This window comes from Dendrobates tinctorius, unplaced genomic scaffold (genome assembly GCF_039654945.1).
Source record: "Dendrobates tinctorius isolate UK_male_01 unplaced genomic scaffold, ASM3965494v1 ptg000019l, whole genome shotgun sequence".
In the NCBI taxonomy this organism is placed as follows: Eukaryota; Metazoa; Chordata; class Amphibia; order Anura; family Dendrobatidae; genus Dendrobates; species Dendrobates tinctorius.
The window spans coordinates 31701589-31723577 of NW_027361687.1; the positions used below are offsets into that span (position 1 = coordinate 31701589).

Genomic DNA, 21989 nt, shown 5'->3' on the forward strand with positions numbered 1-21989 from the left:
GGGACGGTATATAATGTGACACCCAGGAGATGAGGGGACGGTATATAATGTGACACCCAGGAGATGAGGGGACGATATATAATGTGACACCCAGGAGATGAGGGGACGGTGTATAATGTGACACCCAGGAGATGAGGGGACGGTATATAATGTGATATCCAGGAGATGAGGGGACGGTATATAATGTGACACCCAGGAGATGAGGGGACGGTATATAATGAGACACCCAGGAGATGAGGGGGACGGTATATAATGTGACTCCCAGGAGATGAGGGGACGATATATAATGTGACTCCCAGGAGATGAGGGGACGATATATAATGTGACTCCCAGGAGATGAGGGGACGGTCTATAATGTGACACTTACTCATGAGGGGACGGTATATAATGAGACACCCAGGAGATGAGGGGACGGTGTATAATGTGATATCCAGGAGATGAGGAGACGGTACATAATGTGACTCCCAGGAGATGAGGGGGACGGTATATAATGTGATATCCAGGAGATGAGGGGACGGTATATAATGTGACATCCAGGAGATGAGGGGACAGTATATAGTGTGACAACCAGGAGATGAGGGGACAGTATATAGTGTGACACCCAGGAGATGAAGGGACAGTATATAATGTGACGCCCAGGAGATGAGGGGGACAGTATATAATGTGACTCCCTGGAGATGAGGGGACGGTATATAATGTGACACCCAGGAGATGAGGGGATGGTATATAATGTGACACCTAGGAGATGAGGGGACGGTATATAATGTGATATCCAGGAGATGAGGGGACGGTATATAATGTGACTCCCAGGAGATGAGGGGACGGTATATAATGTGACTCCCAGGAGATGAGGGGACGATATATAATGTGACACCCAGGAGATGAGGGGACGGTATATAATGAGACACCCAGGAGATGAGGGGACGGTACATAATGTGACTCCCAGGAGATGAGGGGACGGTACATAATGTGACTCCCAGGAGATGAGGGGGACGGTATATAATGTGATATCCAGGAGATGAGGGGACGGTATATAATGTGACACCCAGGAGATGAGGGGACGGTACATAATGTGACTCCCAGGAGATGAGGGGACGGTACATAATGTGACTCCCAGGAGATGAGGGGGACGGTATATAATGTGATATCCAGGAGATGAGGGGACAGTATATAATGTGACACCCAGGAGATGAGGGGACGGTATATAATGTGACTCCCAGGAGATGAGGGGATGGTATATAATGTGACTCCCAGGAGAGGAGGGGGACGGTATATAATGTGACTCCCAGGAGTGGAGGGGGACGGTATATAATGTGACTCCCAGGAGATGAGGGGACGGTATATAATGTGACATCCAGGAGATGAGGGGACGGTATATAATGACACCCAGGAGATGAGGGGACTGTATATAATGTGAGACCCAGGAGAAGAGGGGACGGTATATAATGTGACACCCAGAAGATGAGGGGGACGGTATATAATGTGACACCCAGGAGATGAGGGGGACGAAATATAATGTGACACCCAGGAGATAAGGGGATGGTATATAATGTGACACCCAGGAGATGAGGGGACGGTATATAATGTGACACCAAGGAGATGAGGGGACGGTATATAATGTGACTCCCAGGAGATGAGGGGACGGTATATAATGTGACTCCCAGGAGATGAGGGGACGGTATATAATGTGACACCCAGGAGATGAGGGGACGGTATATAAGGAGATGAGGGGACTGTATATAATGTGAGACCCAGGAGAAGAGGGGACGGTATATAATGTGACACCCGGAAGATGAGGGGGACGGTATATAATGTGACACCCAGGAGATGAGGGGACGGTATATAATGTGACACCCAGGAGATGAGGGGACGGTATATAATGTGATATCCAGGAGATGAGGGGACGGTATATAATGTGACACCCAGGAGATGAGGGGACGGTATATAATGAGACACCCAGGAGATGAGGGGGACGGTATATAATGTGACTCCCAGGAGATGAGGGGACGATATATAATGTGACTCCCAGGAGATGAGGGGACGGTCTATAATGTGACACTTACTCATGAGGGGACGGTATATAATGAGACACCCAGGAGATGAGGGGACGGTGTATAATGTGATATCCAGGAGATGAGGAGACGGTACATAATGTGACTCCCAGGAGATGAGGGGGACGGTATATAATGTGATATCCAGGAGATGAGGGGACGGTATATAATGTGACATCCAGGAGATGAGGGGACAGTATATAGTGTGACAACCAGGAGATGAGGGGACAGTATATAGTGTGACACCCAGGAGATGAAGGGACAGTATATAATGTGACGCCCAGGAGATGAGGGGGACAGTATATAATGTGACTCCCTGGAGATGAGGGGACGGTATATAATGTGACACCCAGGAGATGAGGGGATGGTATATAATGTGACACCTAGGAGATGAGGGGACGGTATATAATGTGATATCCAGGAGATGAGGGGACGGTATATAATGTGACTCCCAGGAGATGAGGGGACGGTATATAATGTGACTCCCAGGAGATGAGGGGACGATATATAATGTGACACCCAGGAGATGAGGGGACGGTATATAATGAGACACCCAGGAGATGAGGGGACGGTACATAATGTGACTCCCAGGAGATGAGGGGACGGTACATAATGTGACTCCCAGGAGATGAGGGGGACGGTATATAATGTGATATCCAGGAGATGAGGGGACGGTATATAATGTGACACCCAGGAGATGAGGGGACGGTACATAATGTGACTCCCAGGAGATGAGGGGACGGTACATAATGTGACTCCCAGGAGATGAGGGGGACGGTATATAATGTGATATCCAGGAGATGAGGGGACAGTATATAATGTGACACCCAGGAGATGAGGGGACGGTATATAATGTGACTCCCAGGAGATGAGGGGATGGTATATAATGTGACTCCCAGGAGAGGAGGGGGACGGTATATAATGTGACTCCCAGGAGTGGAGGGGGACGGTATATAATGTGACTCCCAGGAGATGAGGGGACGGTATATAATGTGACATCCAGGAGATGAGGGGACGGTATATAATGACACCCAGGAGATGAGGGGACTGTATATAATGTGAGACCCAGGAGAAGAGGGGACGGTATATAATGTGACACCCAGAAGATGAGGGGGACGGTATATAATGTGACACCCAGGAGATGAGGGGGACGAAATATAATGTGACACCCAGGAGATGAGGGGATGGTATATAATGTGACACCCAGGAGATGAGGGGACGGTATATAATGTGACACCAAGGAGATGAGGGGACGGTATATAATGTGACTCCCAGGAGATGAGGGGACGGTATATAATGTGACTCCCAGGAGATGAGGGGACGGTATATAATGTGACACCCAGGAGATGAGGGGACGGTATATAAGGAGATGAGGGGACTGTATATAATGTGAGACCCAGGAGAAGAGGGGACGGTATATAATGTGACACCCGGAAGATGAGGGGGACGGTATATAATGTGACACCCAGGAGATGAGGGGACGGTATATAATGTGACACCCAGGAGATGAGGGGACGATATATAATGTGCCACCCAAGAGATGAGGGGACGGTATATAATGAGACACCCAGGAGATGAGGGGATGGTGTATAATGTGATATCCAGGAGATGAGGAGACGATATATAATGTGACACCTAGGAGATGAGGGGACGGTATATAATGTGACACCCAGGAGATGAGGGGACGATATATAATGTGCCACCCAAGAGATGAGGGGACGGTATATAATGAGACACCCAGGAGATGAGGGGACGGTGTATAATGTGATATCCAGGAGATGAGGAGACGATATATAATGTGACACCCAGGAGATGAGGGGACAGTATATAATGTGACACCCAGGAGATGAGGGGACGGTATATAATGTGACACCCAAGAGATGAGGGGACGGTATATAATGAGACACCCAAGAGATGAGGGGACGGTGTATAATGTGATATCCAGGAGATGAGGAGACGATATATAATGTGACACCCAGGAGATGAGGGGACAGTATATAATGTGAAACCCAGGAGATGAGGGGACGGTATATAATGTGGCACCCAGGAGATGCGGGGACGGTATATAATGTGACACCCAGGACACGCGGGGGACGGTATGTAATGTGACTCCCAGGAGATGAGGGGACGGTATATAATGTGATATCCAGGAGATGAGGGGACAGTATATAATGTGACACCCAGGAGATGAGGGGACAGTATATAATGTGACACCCAGGAGATGAGGGGACGGTATATAATGTGGCACCCAGGAGATGAGGGGACGGTAGATAATGTGACACCCAGGACACGCGGGGGACGGTATATAATGTGACACCCAGGACACGCGGGGGACGGTATATAATGTGACACCCTGGAGATGAGAGGACGGTATATCACGTGACACCCAGGAGATGAGGGGACTGTATATAATGTGACACCCAGGAGATGAGGGGACAGTATATAATGTGACTCCCAGGGGACGGTATATAATGTGATATCCAGGAGATGAGGGGACGGTATATAATGTGACACCCAGGAGATGAGGGGACGGTATATAATGTGACTCCCAGGAGATGAGGGGATGGTATATAATGTGACTCCCAGGAGAGGAGGGGGACGGTATATAATGTGACTCCCAGGAGAGGAGGGGACAGTATATAATGTGACACCCAGGAGATGAGGGGACGGTATATAAGGAGATGAGGGGACTGTATATAATGTGAGACCCAGGAGAAGAGGGGACGGTATATAATGTGACACCCAGAAGATGAGGGGGACGGTATATAATGTGACACCCAGGAGATGAGGGGACGGTATATAATGTGACACCCAGGAGATGAGGGGACGATATATAATGTGCCACCCAAGAGATGAGGGGACGGTATATAATGAGACACCCAGGAGATGAGGGGACGGTGTATAATGTGACATCCAGGAGATGAGGGGACGGTATATAATGTGACACCCAGGAGATGAGGGGACGGTATATAATGTGACACCCAGGAGATGAGGGGACGGTATATAATGTGACACCCAGGAGATGAGGGGACGGTATATAATGTGGCACCCAGGAGATGAGGGGACGGTGTATAATGTGACTCCCAGGAGATGAGGGGACGGTATATAATGTGACTCCCAGGAGATGAGGGGACGGTATATAATGTGACTCCCAGGAGATGAGGGGACGGTATATAATGTGACACCCAGGAGATGAGGGGACGGTATATAATGTGACACCTAGGAGATGAGGGGACGGTATATAATGTGACACCTAGGAGATGAGGGGACGGTATATAATGTGACACCTAGGAGATGAGGGGACGGTATATAATGTGACTCCCAGGAGATGAGGGGACGATATATAATGTGACTCCCAGGAGATGAGGGGACGGTATATAATGTGACACCCAGGAGATGAGGGGACGGTATATAATGAGACTCCCAGGAGATGAGGGGGACGGTATATAATGTGACTCCCAGGAGATGAGGGAATGGTATATAATGTGACTCCCAGGAGATGAGGGGATGGTATATAATGTGACTCCCAGGAGAGGAGGGGGACGGTATATAATGTGATATCCAGGAGATGAGGGGACGGTATATAATGTGACACCCAGGAGATGAGGGGACGGTATATAATGTGATATCCAGGAGATGAGGAGACGGTGTATAATGTGCCACCCAAGAGATGAGGGGACGGTATATAATGTGACACCCAGGAGATGAGGGGACGGTATATAATGTGACACCCAGGAGATGAGGGGACAGTATATAATGTGACTCCCAGGAGATGAGGGGACGATAAATAATGTGACTCCCAGGAGATGAGGGGACGGTATATAATGTGACACCCAGGAGATGAGGGGACGGTATATAATGTGACTCCCAGGAGATGAGGAGACGATATATAATGTGATATCCAGGAGATGAGGGGACGGTATATAATGTGACACCCAGGAGATGAGGGGACGATATATAATGTGACACCCAGAAGATGAGGGGACGGTCTATAATGTGACACCCAGGAGATGAGGGGACGGTCTATAATGTGACACCCAGGAGGTGAGGGGACGGTCTATAATGTGACACCCAGGAGATGAGGGGACAGTATATAATGTGACTCCCAGGAGATGAGGGGACGATATATAATGTGATATCCAGGAGATGAGGGGACGGTATATAATGTGACACCCAGGAGATGAGGGGACAGTATATAATGTGACACCCAGGAGATGAGGGGACGGTGTATAATGTGACACCTAGGAGATGAGGGGACGGTATATAATGTGACTCCCAGGAGATGAGGGGACGGTATATAATGTGACTCCCAGGAGATGAGGGGACGGTATATAATGTGATATCCAGGAGATGAGGGGACGATATATAATGTGACACCCAGGAGATGAGGGGACGGTCTATAATGTGATACCCAGGAGATGAGGGGACGGTGTATAATGTGACATCCAGGAGATGAGGGGACGGTATATAATGTGACACCCAGGAGATGAGGAGACGATATATAATGTGACTCCCAGGAGATGAGGGGACGGTATATGTGACACCCAGGAGATGAGGGGACGGTATATAATGTGACATCCAGGAGATGAGGGGACGGTCTATAATGTGATACCCAGGAGATGAGGGGACGGTGTATAATGTGATATCCAGTAGATGAGGGGACGGTATATAATGTGACACCCAGGAGATGAGGGGATGGTATATAATGTGACACCCAGGAGATGAGGGGATGGTATATAATGTGACACCCAGGAGATGAGGGGATGGTATATAATGTGATACCCAGGAGATGAGGGGACGGTGTATAATGTGATATCCAGGAGATGAGGGGACAGTATATAATGTGACACCCAGGAGATGAGGGGACAGTATATAATGTGACACCCAGGAGATGAGGGGACGGTCTATAATGTGACACCCAGGAGATGAGGGGACGGTGTATAATGTGATACCCAGGAGATGAGGGGACGGTGTATAATGTGATACCCAGTAGATGAGGGGACGTATATAATGTGACACCCAGGAGATGAGGGGGACGGTATATAATGTGACACCCAGGAGATGAGGGGACGGTATATAATGTGACACCCAGGAGATGAGGGGACGGTATATAATGTGACACCCAGGAGATGAGGGGACGGTATATAATGTGACACCCAGGAGATGAGGGGACGGTATATAATGTGACTCCCAGGAGATGAGGGGACGGTGTATAATGTGATATCCAGGAGATGAGGGGACGGTGTATAATGTGACACCCAGAAGATGAGGGGACGGTCTATAATGTGACACCCAGGAGATGAGGGGACAGTATATAATGTGACACCCAGGAGATGAGGGGACGGTGTATAATGTGACACCCAGGAGATGAGGGGACAGTATATAATGTGATATCCAGGAGATGAGGGGACGATATATAATGTGACACCCAGGAGATGAGGGGACAGTATATAATGTGATATCCAGGAGATGAGGGGACGATATATAATGTGACACCCAGGAGATGAGGGGACGGTATATAATGTGGCACCCAGGAGATGAGGGGACGGTAGATAATGTGACACCCAGGACACGCGGGGGACGGTATATAATGTGACACCCAGGACACGCGGGGGACGGTATATAATGTGACACCCTGGAGATGAGAGGACGGTATATCACGTGACACCCAGGAGATGAGGGGACTGTATATAATGTGACACCCAGGAGATGAGGGGACAGTATATAATGTGACTCCCAGGGGACGGTATATAATGTGATATCCAGGAGATGAGGGGACGGTATATAATGTGACACCCAGGAGATGAGGGGACGGTATATAATGTGACTCCCAGGAGATGAGGGGATGGTATATAATGTGACTCCCAGGAGAGGAGGGGGACGGTATATAATGTGACTCCCAGGAGATGAGGGGACGGTATATAATGTGACATCCAGGAGATGAGGGGACAGTATATAATGTGACACCCAGGAGATGAGGGGACGGTATATAAGGAGATGAGGGGACTGTATATAATGTGAGACCCAGGAGAAGAGGGGACGGTATATAATGTGACACCCAGAAGATGAGGGGGACGGTATATAATGTGACACCCAGGAGATGAGGGGACGGTATATAATGTGACACCCAGGAGATGAGGGGACGATATATAATGTGCCACCCAAGAGATGAGGGGACGGTATATAATGAGACACCCAGGAGATGAGGGGACGGTGTATAATGTGACATCCAGGAGATGAGGGGACGGTATATAATGTGACACCCAGGAGATGAGGGGACGGTATATAATGTGACACCCAGGAGATGAGGGGACGGTATATAATGTGACACCCAGGAGATGAGGGGACGGTATATAATGTGGCACCCAGGAGATGAGGGGACGGTATATAATGTGACTCCCAGGAGATGAGGGGACGGTATATAATGTGACTCCCAGGAGATGAGGGGACGGTATATAATGTGACTCCCAGGAGATGAGGGGACGGTATATAATGTGACTCCCAGGAGATGAGGGGACGGTATATAATGTGACACCCAGGAGATGAGGGGACGGTATATAATGTGACACCTAGGAGATGAGGGGACGGTATATAATGTGACACCCAGGAGATGAGGGGACGGTATATAATGTGACACCTAGGAGATGAGGGGACGGTATATAATGTGACACCTAGGAGATGAGGGGACGGTATATAATGTGACTCCCAGGAGATGAGGGGACGATATATAATGTGACTCCCAGGAGATGAGGGGACGGTATATAATGTGACACCCAGGAGATGAGGGGACGGTATATAATGAGACTCCCAGGAGATGAGGGGGACGGTATATAATGTGACTCCCAGGAGATGAGGGAATGGTATATAATGTGACTCCCAGGAGATGAGGGGGACGGTATATAATGTGACTCCCAGGAGATGAGGGAATGGTATATAATGTGACTCCCAGGAGATGAGGGGATGGTATATAATGTGACTCCCAGGAGAGGAGGGGGACGGTATATAATGTGATATCCAGGAGATGAGGGGACGGTATATAATGTGACACCCAGGAGATGAGGGGACGGTATATAATGTGATATCCAGGAGATGAGGAGACGGTGTATAATGTGCCACCCAAGAGATGAGGGGACGGTATATAATGTGACACCCAGGAGATGAGGGGACGGTATATAATGTGACACCCAGGAGATGAGGGGACAGTATATAATGTGACTCCCAGGAGATGAGGGGACGATATATAATGTGACTCCCAGGAGATGAGGGGACGGTATATAATGTGACACCCAGGAGATGAGGGGACGGTATATAATGTGACTCCCAGGAGATGAGGAGACGATATATAATGTGATATCCAGGAGATGAGGGGACGGTATATAATGTGACACCCAGGAGATGAGGGGACGATATATAATGTGACACCCAGAAGATGAGGGGACGGTCTATAATGTGACACCCAGGAGATGAGGGGACGGTCTATAATGTGACACCCAGGAGGTGAGGGGACGGTCTATAATGTGACACCCAGGAGATGAGGGGACAGTATATAATGTGACTCCCAGGAGATGAGGGGACGATATATAATGTGACTCCCAGGAGATGAGGGGACGGTCTATAATGTGACACTTACTCATGAGGGGACGGTATATAATGTGACTCCCAGGAGATGAGGAGACGATATATAATGTGATATCCAGGAGATGAGGGGACGGTATATAATGTGACACCCAGGAGATGAGGGGACAGTATATAATGTGACACCCAGGAGATGAGGGGACGGTGTATAATGTGACACCTAGGAGATGAGGGGACGGTATATAATGTGACTCCCAGGAGATGAGGGGACGGTATATAATGTGACTCCCAGGAGATGAGGGGACGGTATATAATGTGATATCCAGGAGATGAGGTGACGATATATAATGTGACACCCAGGAGATGAGGGGACGGTCTATAATGTGATACCCAGGAGATGAGGGGACGGTGTATAATGTGACATCCAGGAGATGAGGGGACGGTATATAATGTGACACCCAGGAGATGAGGAGACGATATATAATGTGACTCCCAGGAGATGAGGGGACGGTATATGTGACACCCAGGAGATGAGGGGACGGTATATAATGTGACACCCAGGAGATGAGGGGACAGTATATACTGTGACACCCAGGAGATGAGGGGACGATATATAATGTGACACCCAGGAGATGAGGGGACGGTATATAATGTGACTCCCAGGAGATGAGGGGACGGTGTATAATGTGATATCCAGGAGATGAGGGGACGGTGTATAATGTGACACCCAGAAGATGAGGGGACGGTCTATAATGTGACACCCAGGAGATGAGGGGACAGTATATAATGTGACACCCAGGAGATGAGGGGACGGTGTATAATGTGACACCCAGGAGATGAGGGGACAGTATATAATGTGATATCCAGGAGATGAGGGGACGATATATAATGTGACACCCAGGAGATGAGGGGACAGTATATAATGTGACACCCAGGAGATGAGGGGACGGTGTATAATGTGACTCCCAGGAGATGAGGGGACGGTATATAATGTGATATCCAGGAGATGAGGGGACGGTATATAATGTGACTCCCAGGAGATGAGGGGACGGTATATAATGTGATACCCAGGAGATGAGGGGACGGTATATAATGTGACACCCAGGAGATGAGGGGACGGTATATAATGTGATATCCAGGAGATGAGGGGACGGTATATAATGTGACTCCCAGGAGATGAGGGGACGATATATAATGTGACACCCAGGAGATGAGGGGACAGTATATAATGTGATATCCAGGAGATGAGGGGACGATATATAATGTGACACCCAGGAGATGAGGGGACAGTATATAATGTGACACCCAGGAGATGAGGGGACGGTGTATAATGTGACTCCCAGGAGATGAGGGGACGGTATATAATGTGACTCCCAGGAGATGAGGGGACAGTATATAATGTGACTCCCAGGAGATGAGGGGACGATATATAATGTGATATCCAGGAGATGAGGGGACGGTATATAATGTGACTCCCAGGAGATGAGGGGACGATATATAATGTGACACCCAGGAGATGAGGGGACGATATATAATGTGACACCCAGGAGATGAGGGGACGGTATATAATGTGATATCCAGGAGATGAGGGGACGGTATATAATGTGACTCCCAGGAGATGAGGGGACGATATATAATGTGACACCCAGGAGATGAGGGGACAGTATATAATGTGATACCCAGGAGATGAGGGGACAGTATATAATGTGACACCCAGGAGATGAGGGGACGGTGTATAATGTGACTCCCAGGAGATGAGGGGACGGTATATAATGTGATATCCAGGAGATGAGGGGACGGTATATAATGTGACTCCCAGGAGATGAGGGGACGGTATATAATGTGATACCCAGGAGATGAGGGGACGGTATATAATGTGACACCCAGGAGATGAGGGGACGGTATATAATGTGATATCCAGGAGATGAGGGGACGGTATATAATGTGACTCCCAGGAGATGAGGGGACGATATATAATGTGACACCCAGGAGATGAGGGGACAGTATATAATGTGATATCCAGGAGATGAGGGGACGATATATAATGTGACACCCAGGAGATGAGGGGACAGTATATAATGTGACACCCAGGAGATGAGGGGACGGTGTATAATGTGACTCCCAGGAGATGAGGGGACGGTATATAATGTGACTCCCAGGAGATGAGGGGACAGTATATAATGTGACTCCCAGGAGATGAGGGGACGATATATAATGTGATATCCAGGAGATGAGGGGACGGTATATAATGTGACTCCCAGGAGATGAGGGGACGATATATAATGTGACACCCAGGAGATGAGGGGACGGTATATAATGTGATATCCAGGAGATGAGGGGACGGTATATAATGTGACTCCCAGGAGATGAGGGGACGATATATAATGTGACACCCAGGAGATGAGGGGACAGTATATAATGTGATACCCAGGAGATGAGGGGACAGTATATAATGTGACACCCAGGAGATGAGGGGACAGTATATAATGTGATATCCAGGAGATGAGGGGACGATATATAATGTGACACCCAGGAGATGAGGGGACAGTATATAATGTGATACCCAGGAGATGAGGGGACGATATATAATGTGACACCCAGGAGATGAGGGGACGGTGTATAATGTGACTCCCAGGAGATGAGGGGACGATATATAATGTGACACCCAGGAGATGAGGGGACAGTATATAATGTGATACCCAGGAGATGAGGGGACGGTGTATAATGTGACACCCAGGAGATGAGGGGACGGTATATAATGTGACTCCCAGGAGATGAGGGGACGGTCTATAATGTGATATCCAGGAGATGAGGGGACGGTATATAATGTGACACCTAGGAGATGAGGGGATGGTATATAATGTGATACCCAGGAGATGAGGGGACGGTGTATAATGTGACACCCAGGAGATGAGGGGACGGTATATAATGTGACACCCAGGAGATGAGGGGACGGTATATAATGTGATATCCAGGAGATGAGGGGACGGTATATAATGTGACTCCCAGGAGATGAGGGGACGATATATAATGTGACTCCCAGGAGATGAGGGGACGGTATATAATGTGACTCCCAGGAGATGAGGGGACGGTATATAATGTGATATCCAGGAGATGAGGGGACGGTGTATAATGTGACACCCAGGAGATGAGGGGACGGTATATAATGTGACTCCCAGGAGATGAGGGGACAATATATAATGTGACTCCCAGGAGATGAGGGGACGGTATATAATGTGACACCCAGGAGATGAGGGGACGGTATATAATGTGACACCCAGGAGATGAGGGGGACGGTATATAATGTGATACCCAGGAGATGAGGGGACGGTATATAATGTGATACCCAGGAGATGAGGGGACGGTATATAATGTGACACCCAGGAGATGAGGGGACGGTATATAATGTGACACCCAGGAGATGAGGGGACGATATATAATGTGACACCCAGGAGATGAGGGGACGGTGTATAATGTGACACCCAGGAGATGAGGGGACGATATATAATGTGACACCCAGGAGATGAGGGGACGGTATATAATGTGATACCCAGGAGATGAGGGGACGGTATATAATGTGACTCCCAGGAGATGAGGGGACGGTATATAATGTGACTCCCAGGAGATGAGGGGACAATATATAATGTGACTCCCAGGAGATGAGGGGACGGTATATAATGTGACACCCAGGAGATGAGGGGGACGGTATATAATGTGACACCCAGGAGATGAGGGGGACGGTATATAATGTGACACCCAGGAGATGAGGGGACGGTATATAATGTGATACCCAGGAGATGAGGGGACGGTATATAATGTGACACCCAGGAGATGAGGGGACGGTATATAATGTGACACCCAGGAGATGAGGGGACGATATATAATGTGACTCCCAGGAGATGAGGGGATGGTATATAATGTGACACCCAGGAGATGAGGGGACGGTGTATAATGTGACACCCAGGAGATGAGGGGACGGTATATAATGTGATATCCAGGAGATGAGGGGACGGTATATAATGTGACACCCAGGAGATGAGGGGACGGTATATAATGTGACTCCCAGGAGATGAGGGGACGGTATATAATGTGACATCCAGGAGATGAGGGGACAGTATATAATGTGACACCCAGGAGATGAGGGGACGGTATATAAGGAGATGAGGGGACTGTATATAATGTGAGACCCAGGAGAAGAGGGGACGGTATATAATGTGACACCCAGAAGATGAGGGGGACGGTATATAATGTGACACCCAGGAGATGAGGGGACGGTATATAATGTGACACCCAGGAGATGAGGGGACGATATATAATGTGCCACCCAAGAGATGAGGGGACGGTATATAATGAGACACCCAGGAGATGAGGGGACGGTGTATAATGTGACATCCAGGAGATGAGGGGACGGTATATAATGTGACACCCAGGAGATGAGGGGACGGTATATAATGTGACACCCAGGAGATGAGGGGACGGTATATAATGTGACACCCAGGAGATGAGGGGACGGTATATAATGTGGCACCCAGGAGATGAGGGGACGGTATATAATGTGACTCCCAGGAGATGAGGGGACGGTATATAATGTGACTCCCAGGAGATGAGGGGACGGTATATAATGTGACTCCCAGGAGATGAGGGGACGGTATATAATGTGACTCCCAGGAGATGAGGGGACGGTATATAATGTGACACCCAGGAGATGAGGGGACGGTATATAATGTGACACCTAGGAGATGAGGGGACGGTATATAATGTGACACCCAGGAGATGAGGGGACGGTATATAATGTGACACCTAGGAGATGAGGGGACGGTATATAATGTGACACCTAGGAGATGAGGGGACGGTATATAATGTGACTCCCAGGAGATGAGGGGACGATATATAATGTGACTCCCAGGAGATGAGGGGACGGTATATAATGTGACACCCAGGAGATGAGGGGACGGTATATAATGAGACTCCCAGGAGATGAGGGGGACGGTATATAATGTGACTCCCAGGAGATGAGGGAATGGTATATAATGTGACTCCCAGGAGATGAGGGGGACGGTATATAATGTGACTCCCAGGAGATGAGGGAATGGTATATAATGTGACTCCCAGGAGATGAGGGGATGGTATATAATGTGACTCCCAGGAGAGGAGGGGGACGGTATATAATGTGATATCCAGGAGATGAGGGGACGGTATATAATGTGACACCCAGGAGATGAGGGGACGGTATATAATGTGATATCCAGGAGATGAGGAGACGGTGTATAATGTGCCACCCAAGAGATGAGGGGACGGTATATAATGTGACACCCAGGAGATGAGGGGACGGTATATAATGTGACACCCAGGAGATGAGGGGACAGTATATAATGTGACTCCCAGGAGATGAGGGGACGATATATAATGTGACTCCCAGGAGATGAGGGGACGGTATATAATGTGACACCCAGGAGATGAGGGGACGGTATATAATGTGACTCCCAGGAGATGAGGAGACGATATATAATGTGATATCCAGGAGATGAGGGGACGGTATATAATGTGACACCCAGGAGATGAGGGGACGATATATAATGTGACACCCAGAAGATGAGGGGACGGTCTATAATGTGACACCCAGGAGATGAGGGGACGGTCTATAATGTGACACCCAGGAGGTGAGGGGACGGTCTATAATGTGACACCCAGGAGATGAGGGGACAGTATATAATGTGACTCCCAGGAGATGAGGGGACGATATATAATGTGACTCCCAGGAGATGAGGGGACGGTCTATAATGTGACACTTACTCATGAGGGGACGGTATATAATGTGACTCCCAGGAGATGAGGAGACGATATATAATGTGATATCCAGGAGATGAGGGGACGGTATATAATGTGACACCCAGGAGATGAGGGGACAGTATATAATGTGACACCCAGGAGATGAGGGGACGGTGTATAATGTGACACCTAGGAGATGAGGGGACGGTATATAATGTGACTCCCAGGAGATGAGGGGACGGTATATAATGTGACTCCCAGGAGATGAGGGGACGGTATATAATGTGATATCCAGGAGATGAGGTGACGATATATAATGTGACACCCAGGAGATGAGGGGACGGTCTATAATGTGATACCCAGGAGATGAGGGGACGGTGTATAATGTGACATCCAGGAGATGAGGGGACGGTATATAATGTGACACCCAGGAGATGAGGAGACGATATATAATGTGACTCCCAGGAGATGAGGGGACGGTATATGTGACACCCAGGAGATGAGGGGACGGTATATAATGTGACACCCAGGAGATGAGGGGACAGTATATACTGTGACACCCAGGAGATGAGGGGACGATATATAATGTGACACCCAGGAGATGAGGGGACGGTATATAATGTGACTCCCAGGAGATGAGGGGACGGTGTATAATGTGATATCCAGGAGATGAGGGGACGGTGTATAATGTGACACCCAGAAGATGAGGGGACGGTCTATAATGTGACACCCAGGAGATGAGGGGACAGTATATAATGTGACACCCAGGAGATGAGGGGACGGTGTATAATGTGACACCCAGGAGATGAGGGGACAGTATATAATGTGATATCCAGGAGATGAGGGGACGATATATAATGTGACACCCAGGAGATGAGGGGACAGTATATAATGTGACACCCAGGAGATGAGGGGACGGTGTATAATGTGACTCCCAGGAGATGAGGGGACGGTATATAATGTGATATCCAGGAGATGAGGGGACGGTATATAATGTGACTCCCAGGAGATGAGGGGACGGTATATAATGTGATACCCAGGAGATGAGGGGACGGTATATAATGTGACACCCAGGAGATGAGGGGACGGTATATAATGTGATATCCAGGAGATGAGGGGACGGTATATAATGTGACTCCCAGGAGATGAGGGGACGATATATAATGTGACACCCAGGAGATGAGGGGACAGTATATAATGTGATATCCAGGAGATGAGGGGACGATATATAATGTGACACCCAGGAGATGAGGGGACAGTATATAATGTGACACCCAGGAGATGAGGGGACGGTGTATAATGTGACTCCCAGGAGATGAGGGGACGGTATATAATGTGACTCCCAGGAGATGAGGGGACAGTATATAATGTGACTCCCAGGAGATGAGGGGACGATATATAATGTGATATCCAGGAGATGAGGGGACGGTATATAATGTGACTCCCAGGAGATGAGGGGACGATATATAATGTGACACCCAGGAGATGAGGGGACGGTATATAATGTGATATCCAGGAGATGAGGGGACGGTATATAATGTGACTCCCAGGAGATGAGGGGACGATATATAATGTGACACCCAGGAGATGAGGGGACAGTATATAATGTGATACCCAGGAGATGAGGGGACAGTATATAATGTGACACCCAGGAGATGAGGGGACGGTGTATAATGTGACTCCCAGGAGATGAGGGGACGGTATATAATGTGATATCCAGGAGATGAGGGGACGGTATATAATGTGACTCCCAGGAGATGAGGGGACGGTATATAATGTGATACCCAGGAGATGAGGGGACGGTATATAATGTGACACCCAGGAGATGAGGGGACGGTATATAATGTGATATCCAGGAGATGAGGGGACGGTATATAATGTGACTCCCAGGAGATGAGGGGACGATATATAATGTGACACCCAGGAGATGAGGGGACAGTATATAATGTGATATCCAGGAGATGAGGGGACGATATATAATGTGACACCCAGGAGATGAGGGGACAGTATATAATGTGACACCCAGGAGATGAGGGGACGGTGTATAATGTGACTCCCAGGAGATGAGGGGACGGTATATAATGTGACTCCCAGGAGATGAGGGGACAGTATATAATGTGACTCCCAGGAGATGAGGGGACGATATATAATGTGATATCCAGGAGATGAGGGGACGGTATATAATGTGACTCCCAGGAGATGAGGGGACGATATATAATGTGACACCCAGGAGATGAGGGGACGGTATATAATGTGATATCCAGGAGATGAGGGGACGGTATATAATGTGACTCCCAGGAGATGAGGGGACGATATATAATGTGACACCCAGGAGATGAGGGGACAGTATATAATGTGATACCCAGGAGATGAGGGGACAGTATATAATGTGACACCCAGGAGATGAGGGGACAGTATATAATGTGATATCCAGGAGATGAGGGGACGATATATAATGTGACACCCAGGAGATGAGGGGACAGTATATAATGTGATACCCAGGAGATGAGGGGACGATATATAATGTGACACCCAGGAGATGAGGGGACGGTGTATAATGTGACTCCCAGGAGATGAGGGGACGATATATAATGTGACACCCAGGAGATGAGGGGACAGTATATAATGTGATACCCAGGAGATGAGGGGACGGTGTATAATGTGACACCCAGGAGATGAGGGGACGGTATATAATGTGACTCCCAGGAGATGAGGGGACGGTCTATAATGTGATATCCAGGAGATGAGGGGACGGTATATAATGTGACACCTAGGAGATGAGGGGATGGTATATAATGTGATACCCAGGAGATGAGGGGACGGTGTATAATGTGACACCCAGGAGATGAGGGGACGGTATATAATGTGACACCCAGGAGATGAGGGGACGGTATATAATGTGATATCCAGGAGATGAGGGGACGGTATATAATGTGACTCCCAGGAGATGAGGGGACGATATATAATGTGACTCCCAGGAGATGAGGGGACGGTATATAATGTGACTCCCAGGAGATGAGGGGACGGTATATAATGTGATACCCAGGAGATGAGGGGACGGTATATAATGTGATATCCAGGAGATGAGGGGACGGTATATAATGTGATACCCAGGAGATGAGGGGACGGTATATAATGTGATATCCAGGAGATGAGGGGACGGTGTATAATGTGACACCCAGGAGATGAGGGGACGGTATATAATGTGACTCCCAGGAGATGAGGGGACAATATATAATGTGACTCCCAGGAGATGAGGGGACGGTATATAATGTGACACCCAGGAGATGAGGGGACGGTATATAATGTGACACCCAGGAGATGAGGGGGACGGTATATAATGTGATACCCAGGAGATGAGGGGACGGTATATAATGTGATACCCAGGAGATGAGGGGACGGTATATAATGTGACACCCAGGAGATGAGGGGACGGTATATAATGTGACACCCAGGAGATGAGGGGACGATATATAATGTGACACCCAGGAGATGAGGGGACGGTGTATAATGTGACACCCAGGAGATGAGGGGACGATATATAATGTGACACCCAGGAGATGAGGGGACGGTATATAATGTGATACCCAGGAGATGAGGGGACGGTATATAATGTGACTCCCAGGAGATGAGGGGACGGTATATAATGTGACTCCCAGGAGATGAGGGGACAATATATAATGTGACTCCCAGGAGATGAGGGGACGGTATATAATGTGACACCCAGGAGATGAGGGGGACGGTATATAATGTGACACTCAGGAGATGAGGGGGACGGTATATAATGTGACACCCAGGAGATGAGGGGACGGTATATAATGTGATACCCAGGAGATGAGGGGACGGTATATAATGTGACACCCAGGAGATGAGGGGACGGTATATAATGTGACACCCAGGAGATGAGGGGACGATATATAATGTGACTCCCAGGAGATGAGGGGATGGTATATAATGTGACACCCAGGAGATGAGGGGACGGTATATAATGTGACTCCCAGGAGATGAGGGGACGATATATAATGTGATATCCAGGAGATGAGGGGACGGTATATAATGTGACTCCCAGGAGATGAGGGGACGGTATATAATGTGACTCCCAGGAGATGAGGGGATGGTATATAATGTGACACCCAGGAGATGAGGGGACGGTGTATAATGTGATACCCAGGAGATGAGGGGACGGTATATAATGTGATATCCAGGAGATGAGGGGACGGTATATAATGTGACACCCAGGAGATGAGGGGACGGTATATAATGTGACTCCCAGGAGATGAGGGGACGGTATATAATGAGACACCCAGGAGATGAGGGGGACGGTATATAATGTGACTCCCAGGAGATGAGGGGACGATATATAATGTGACTCCCAGGAGATGAGGGGACGGTCTATAATGTGACACTTACTCATGAGGGGACGGTACATAGTGTTACACCCGGGTTGTGAGAGGACGCTATAGGAGGGGCAGCCTCACCTGTGGAAGCTCAGTAGGAAGACACCTCTCAGGACACATCCTGCCGTCTCCATCTCACACTTGTCCCGACTCACGAGCCACTTCCAAATGGAGGATTCAACACTTCCGGCTGTGCCCTCTCGAGGCTGGATGAGGAATAACAGCGGTGTCCGGGGGGGAGGCTGCCCTCCGGTGGTGACTAGCGGTGTTGCAGGGTATGGTGATCCTGTTGGGGGTCTGGGATGCTCTGGGTGGGGGACTGCACTGCCTCTACCTTTCTAGCGCACTGTAATAATTTTGTCACAGTACTGTACATTGTATATAGAACAATTTCCTCTGTATCTCCCTCACAGGCTGGGAGTACAGGCCCCCAGTAATGGTGGCCACATTGGTTGTCACACCGCTCTAAGGCTACTTTCACACATCAGGTTTTCGGCGTCAGGCGCGATCCGGCAAATATTTTGTAAAACCTGATGTGCCGGATCCGTTTTTCTGCCGGATCCGTCTCATCCGGTTCATCCGTTTTTCTATCCGTTTTTTCGACGGATTACGCCGGATCCGGTTTTTAAAATTGACCCTTGTGGCCTTCCGAACGGGATTGGCTACTGGAAAACTATATATAGCGTGTTCCTACAGCCCATCTTTGACAGGTTGTAGAGGAGAAAGTGCAGGTTGGAGAGAAGAGCAAGTTACTGGCGAAGATGGATGTTGTCATTGGAAATATTTTGAAGAATTTGGCGGATTTTACAGCGGAGGCAAATCGTTTGAGAGTGATTGTTCTGGAGAAGGAGAGAGCGAGACAGCAGCGCATCAGGCATCGTAGACGACGTTTGTGGATCCACCCCATCACAGCCAAGAGAATGACGCGTGGGGTCTATTCTACACTATGCATGGACCTTCGACGAAACCCGGATAAATTTTTTGGATATGTTCGGATGAAAATGGAGAATTTTGATTACTTGGTGGAGCGCATTGCACACCTCATAAGAAAAGCGGACACCTATTGCCGCTTCTCTGTTTCACCTGCAGAGCGTCTGATGGTGACTTTAAGGTAAGCCACATTTATTGGATATGCTCGCATCAGAGCACCCTTTCACTGCAATCTTGTTGGTGGTAGTTTGTATCTCCAAGTGTTATAGCTCAGTTTTGGTATAATGCTGTGATTTAAAACTAATTTATTGTTTGTTAATTCCCCACAGATTTCTTGCAACTGGAGAATCCCTTTCGTCACTGCATTTCCAGTACAGACTCGGGATTTCCACCATATATGGAATAGTGAAGTACACATGCCGTGCACTGTGGGACTCCTTAGCTGAAGAGTTTTTACCAGAGCCCACAACAGAGAGGTGGATTGAAATTGCTGACAAGTTTCAACAGATATGTCAGTTTCCCAACTGCTTGGGCGCTGTGGACGGGAAACATATCCGCATTGTAAAGCCAGCCGGATCGGGATCGGAATATTTCAATTACAAGAAATATTTTTCAATTGTCCTCATGGCCATCGCTGACGCGGAATACAAATTTATTGCGGTTGATATTGGGGCCTATGGCCGCTCCAATGACTCTCAAGTTTTCAAACTGTCTGCCATGGGGCGTAAACTGTATGGAAACACCTTCCAGTTCCCACCACCTAGACCGCTGCCGCAAACATCTGGTCCACCTATGCCATTTGTCTGTGTAGGGGATGAAGCCTTCCAGCTGTCAGAACACCTTTTGAAACCGTACTCTAGCAGAGGATTGACAAGACCAAAACGCATTTTTAATTACCGCCTCACAAGAGCAAGAAGAATGGTTGAATGTACCTTTGGTATTCTGACAGCCAAATGGCGGGTCCTATTCACTGCGATCAACCTCAAGACAGAAACTGTGGACGAGGTGATCAAAGCTTGCGTGGTACTCCACAATTTTGTTATCTGCAAGGAGCCCATTTCCATTGAGGACACCTCTGAAGAAACCACCTTGCAAGATTACCATGACATTACCACTAGAAGTTCTGTGACGGTTTCAGTAATGAGGGACAATTTTGCACTATACTTTGTCACCTCAAGGCAGAGTACACTGGCAGGATGACAGAGTGTGAAAGATTTGTGCCCTAACCAAACTTGTGTACCTTCTGTACCAACAGTACATACCTTTG

At 48.4% G+C, this 21989-nt stretch overlaps 1 protein-coding gene across 1 annotated transcript in view; it reads right to left on the reverse strand.

The window, feature by feature from the left end:
• JTB (jumping translocation breakpoint) overlaps positions 1–20006 on the reverse strand; it is a 61135-nt gene extending 41129 nt beyond the window's left edge. The window contains exon 1 of the mRNA XM_073566816.1: positions 19874–20006. Coding sequence (XP_073422917.1) covers positions 19874–19926 — 53 coding nt within the window. The 5' untranslated portion in view covers positions 19927–20006. The remainder of the gene's footprint in view (positions 1–19873) is intronic.
• Between the last annotated feature and the right edge of the window lie 1983 nt (positions 20007–21989).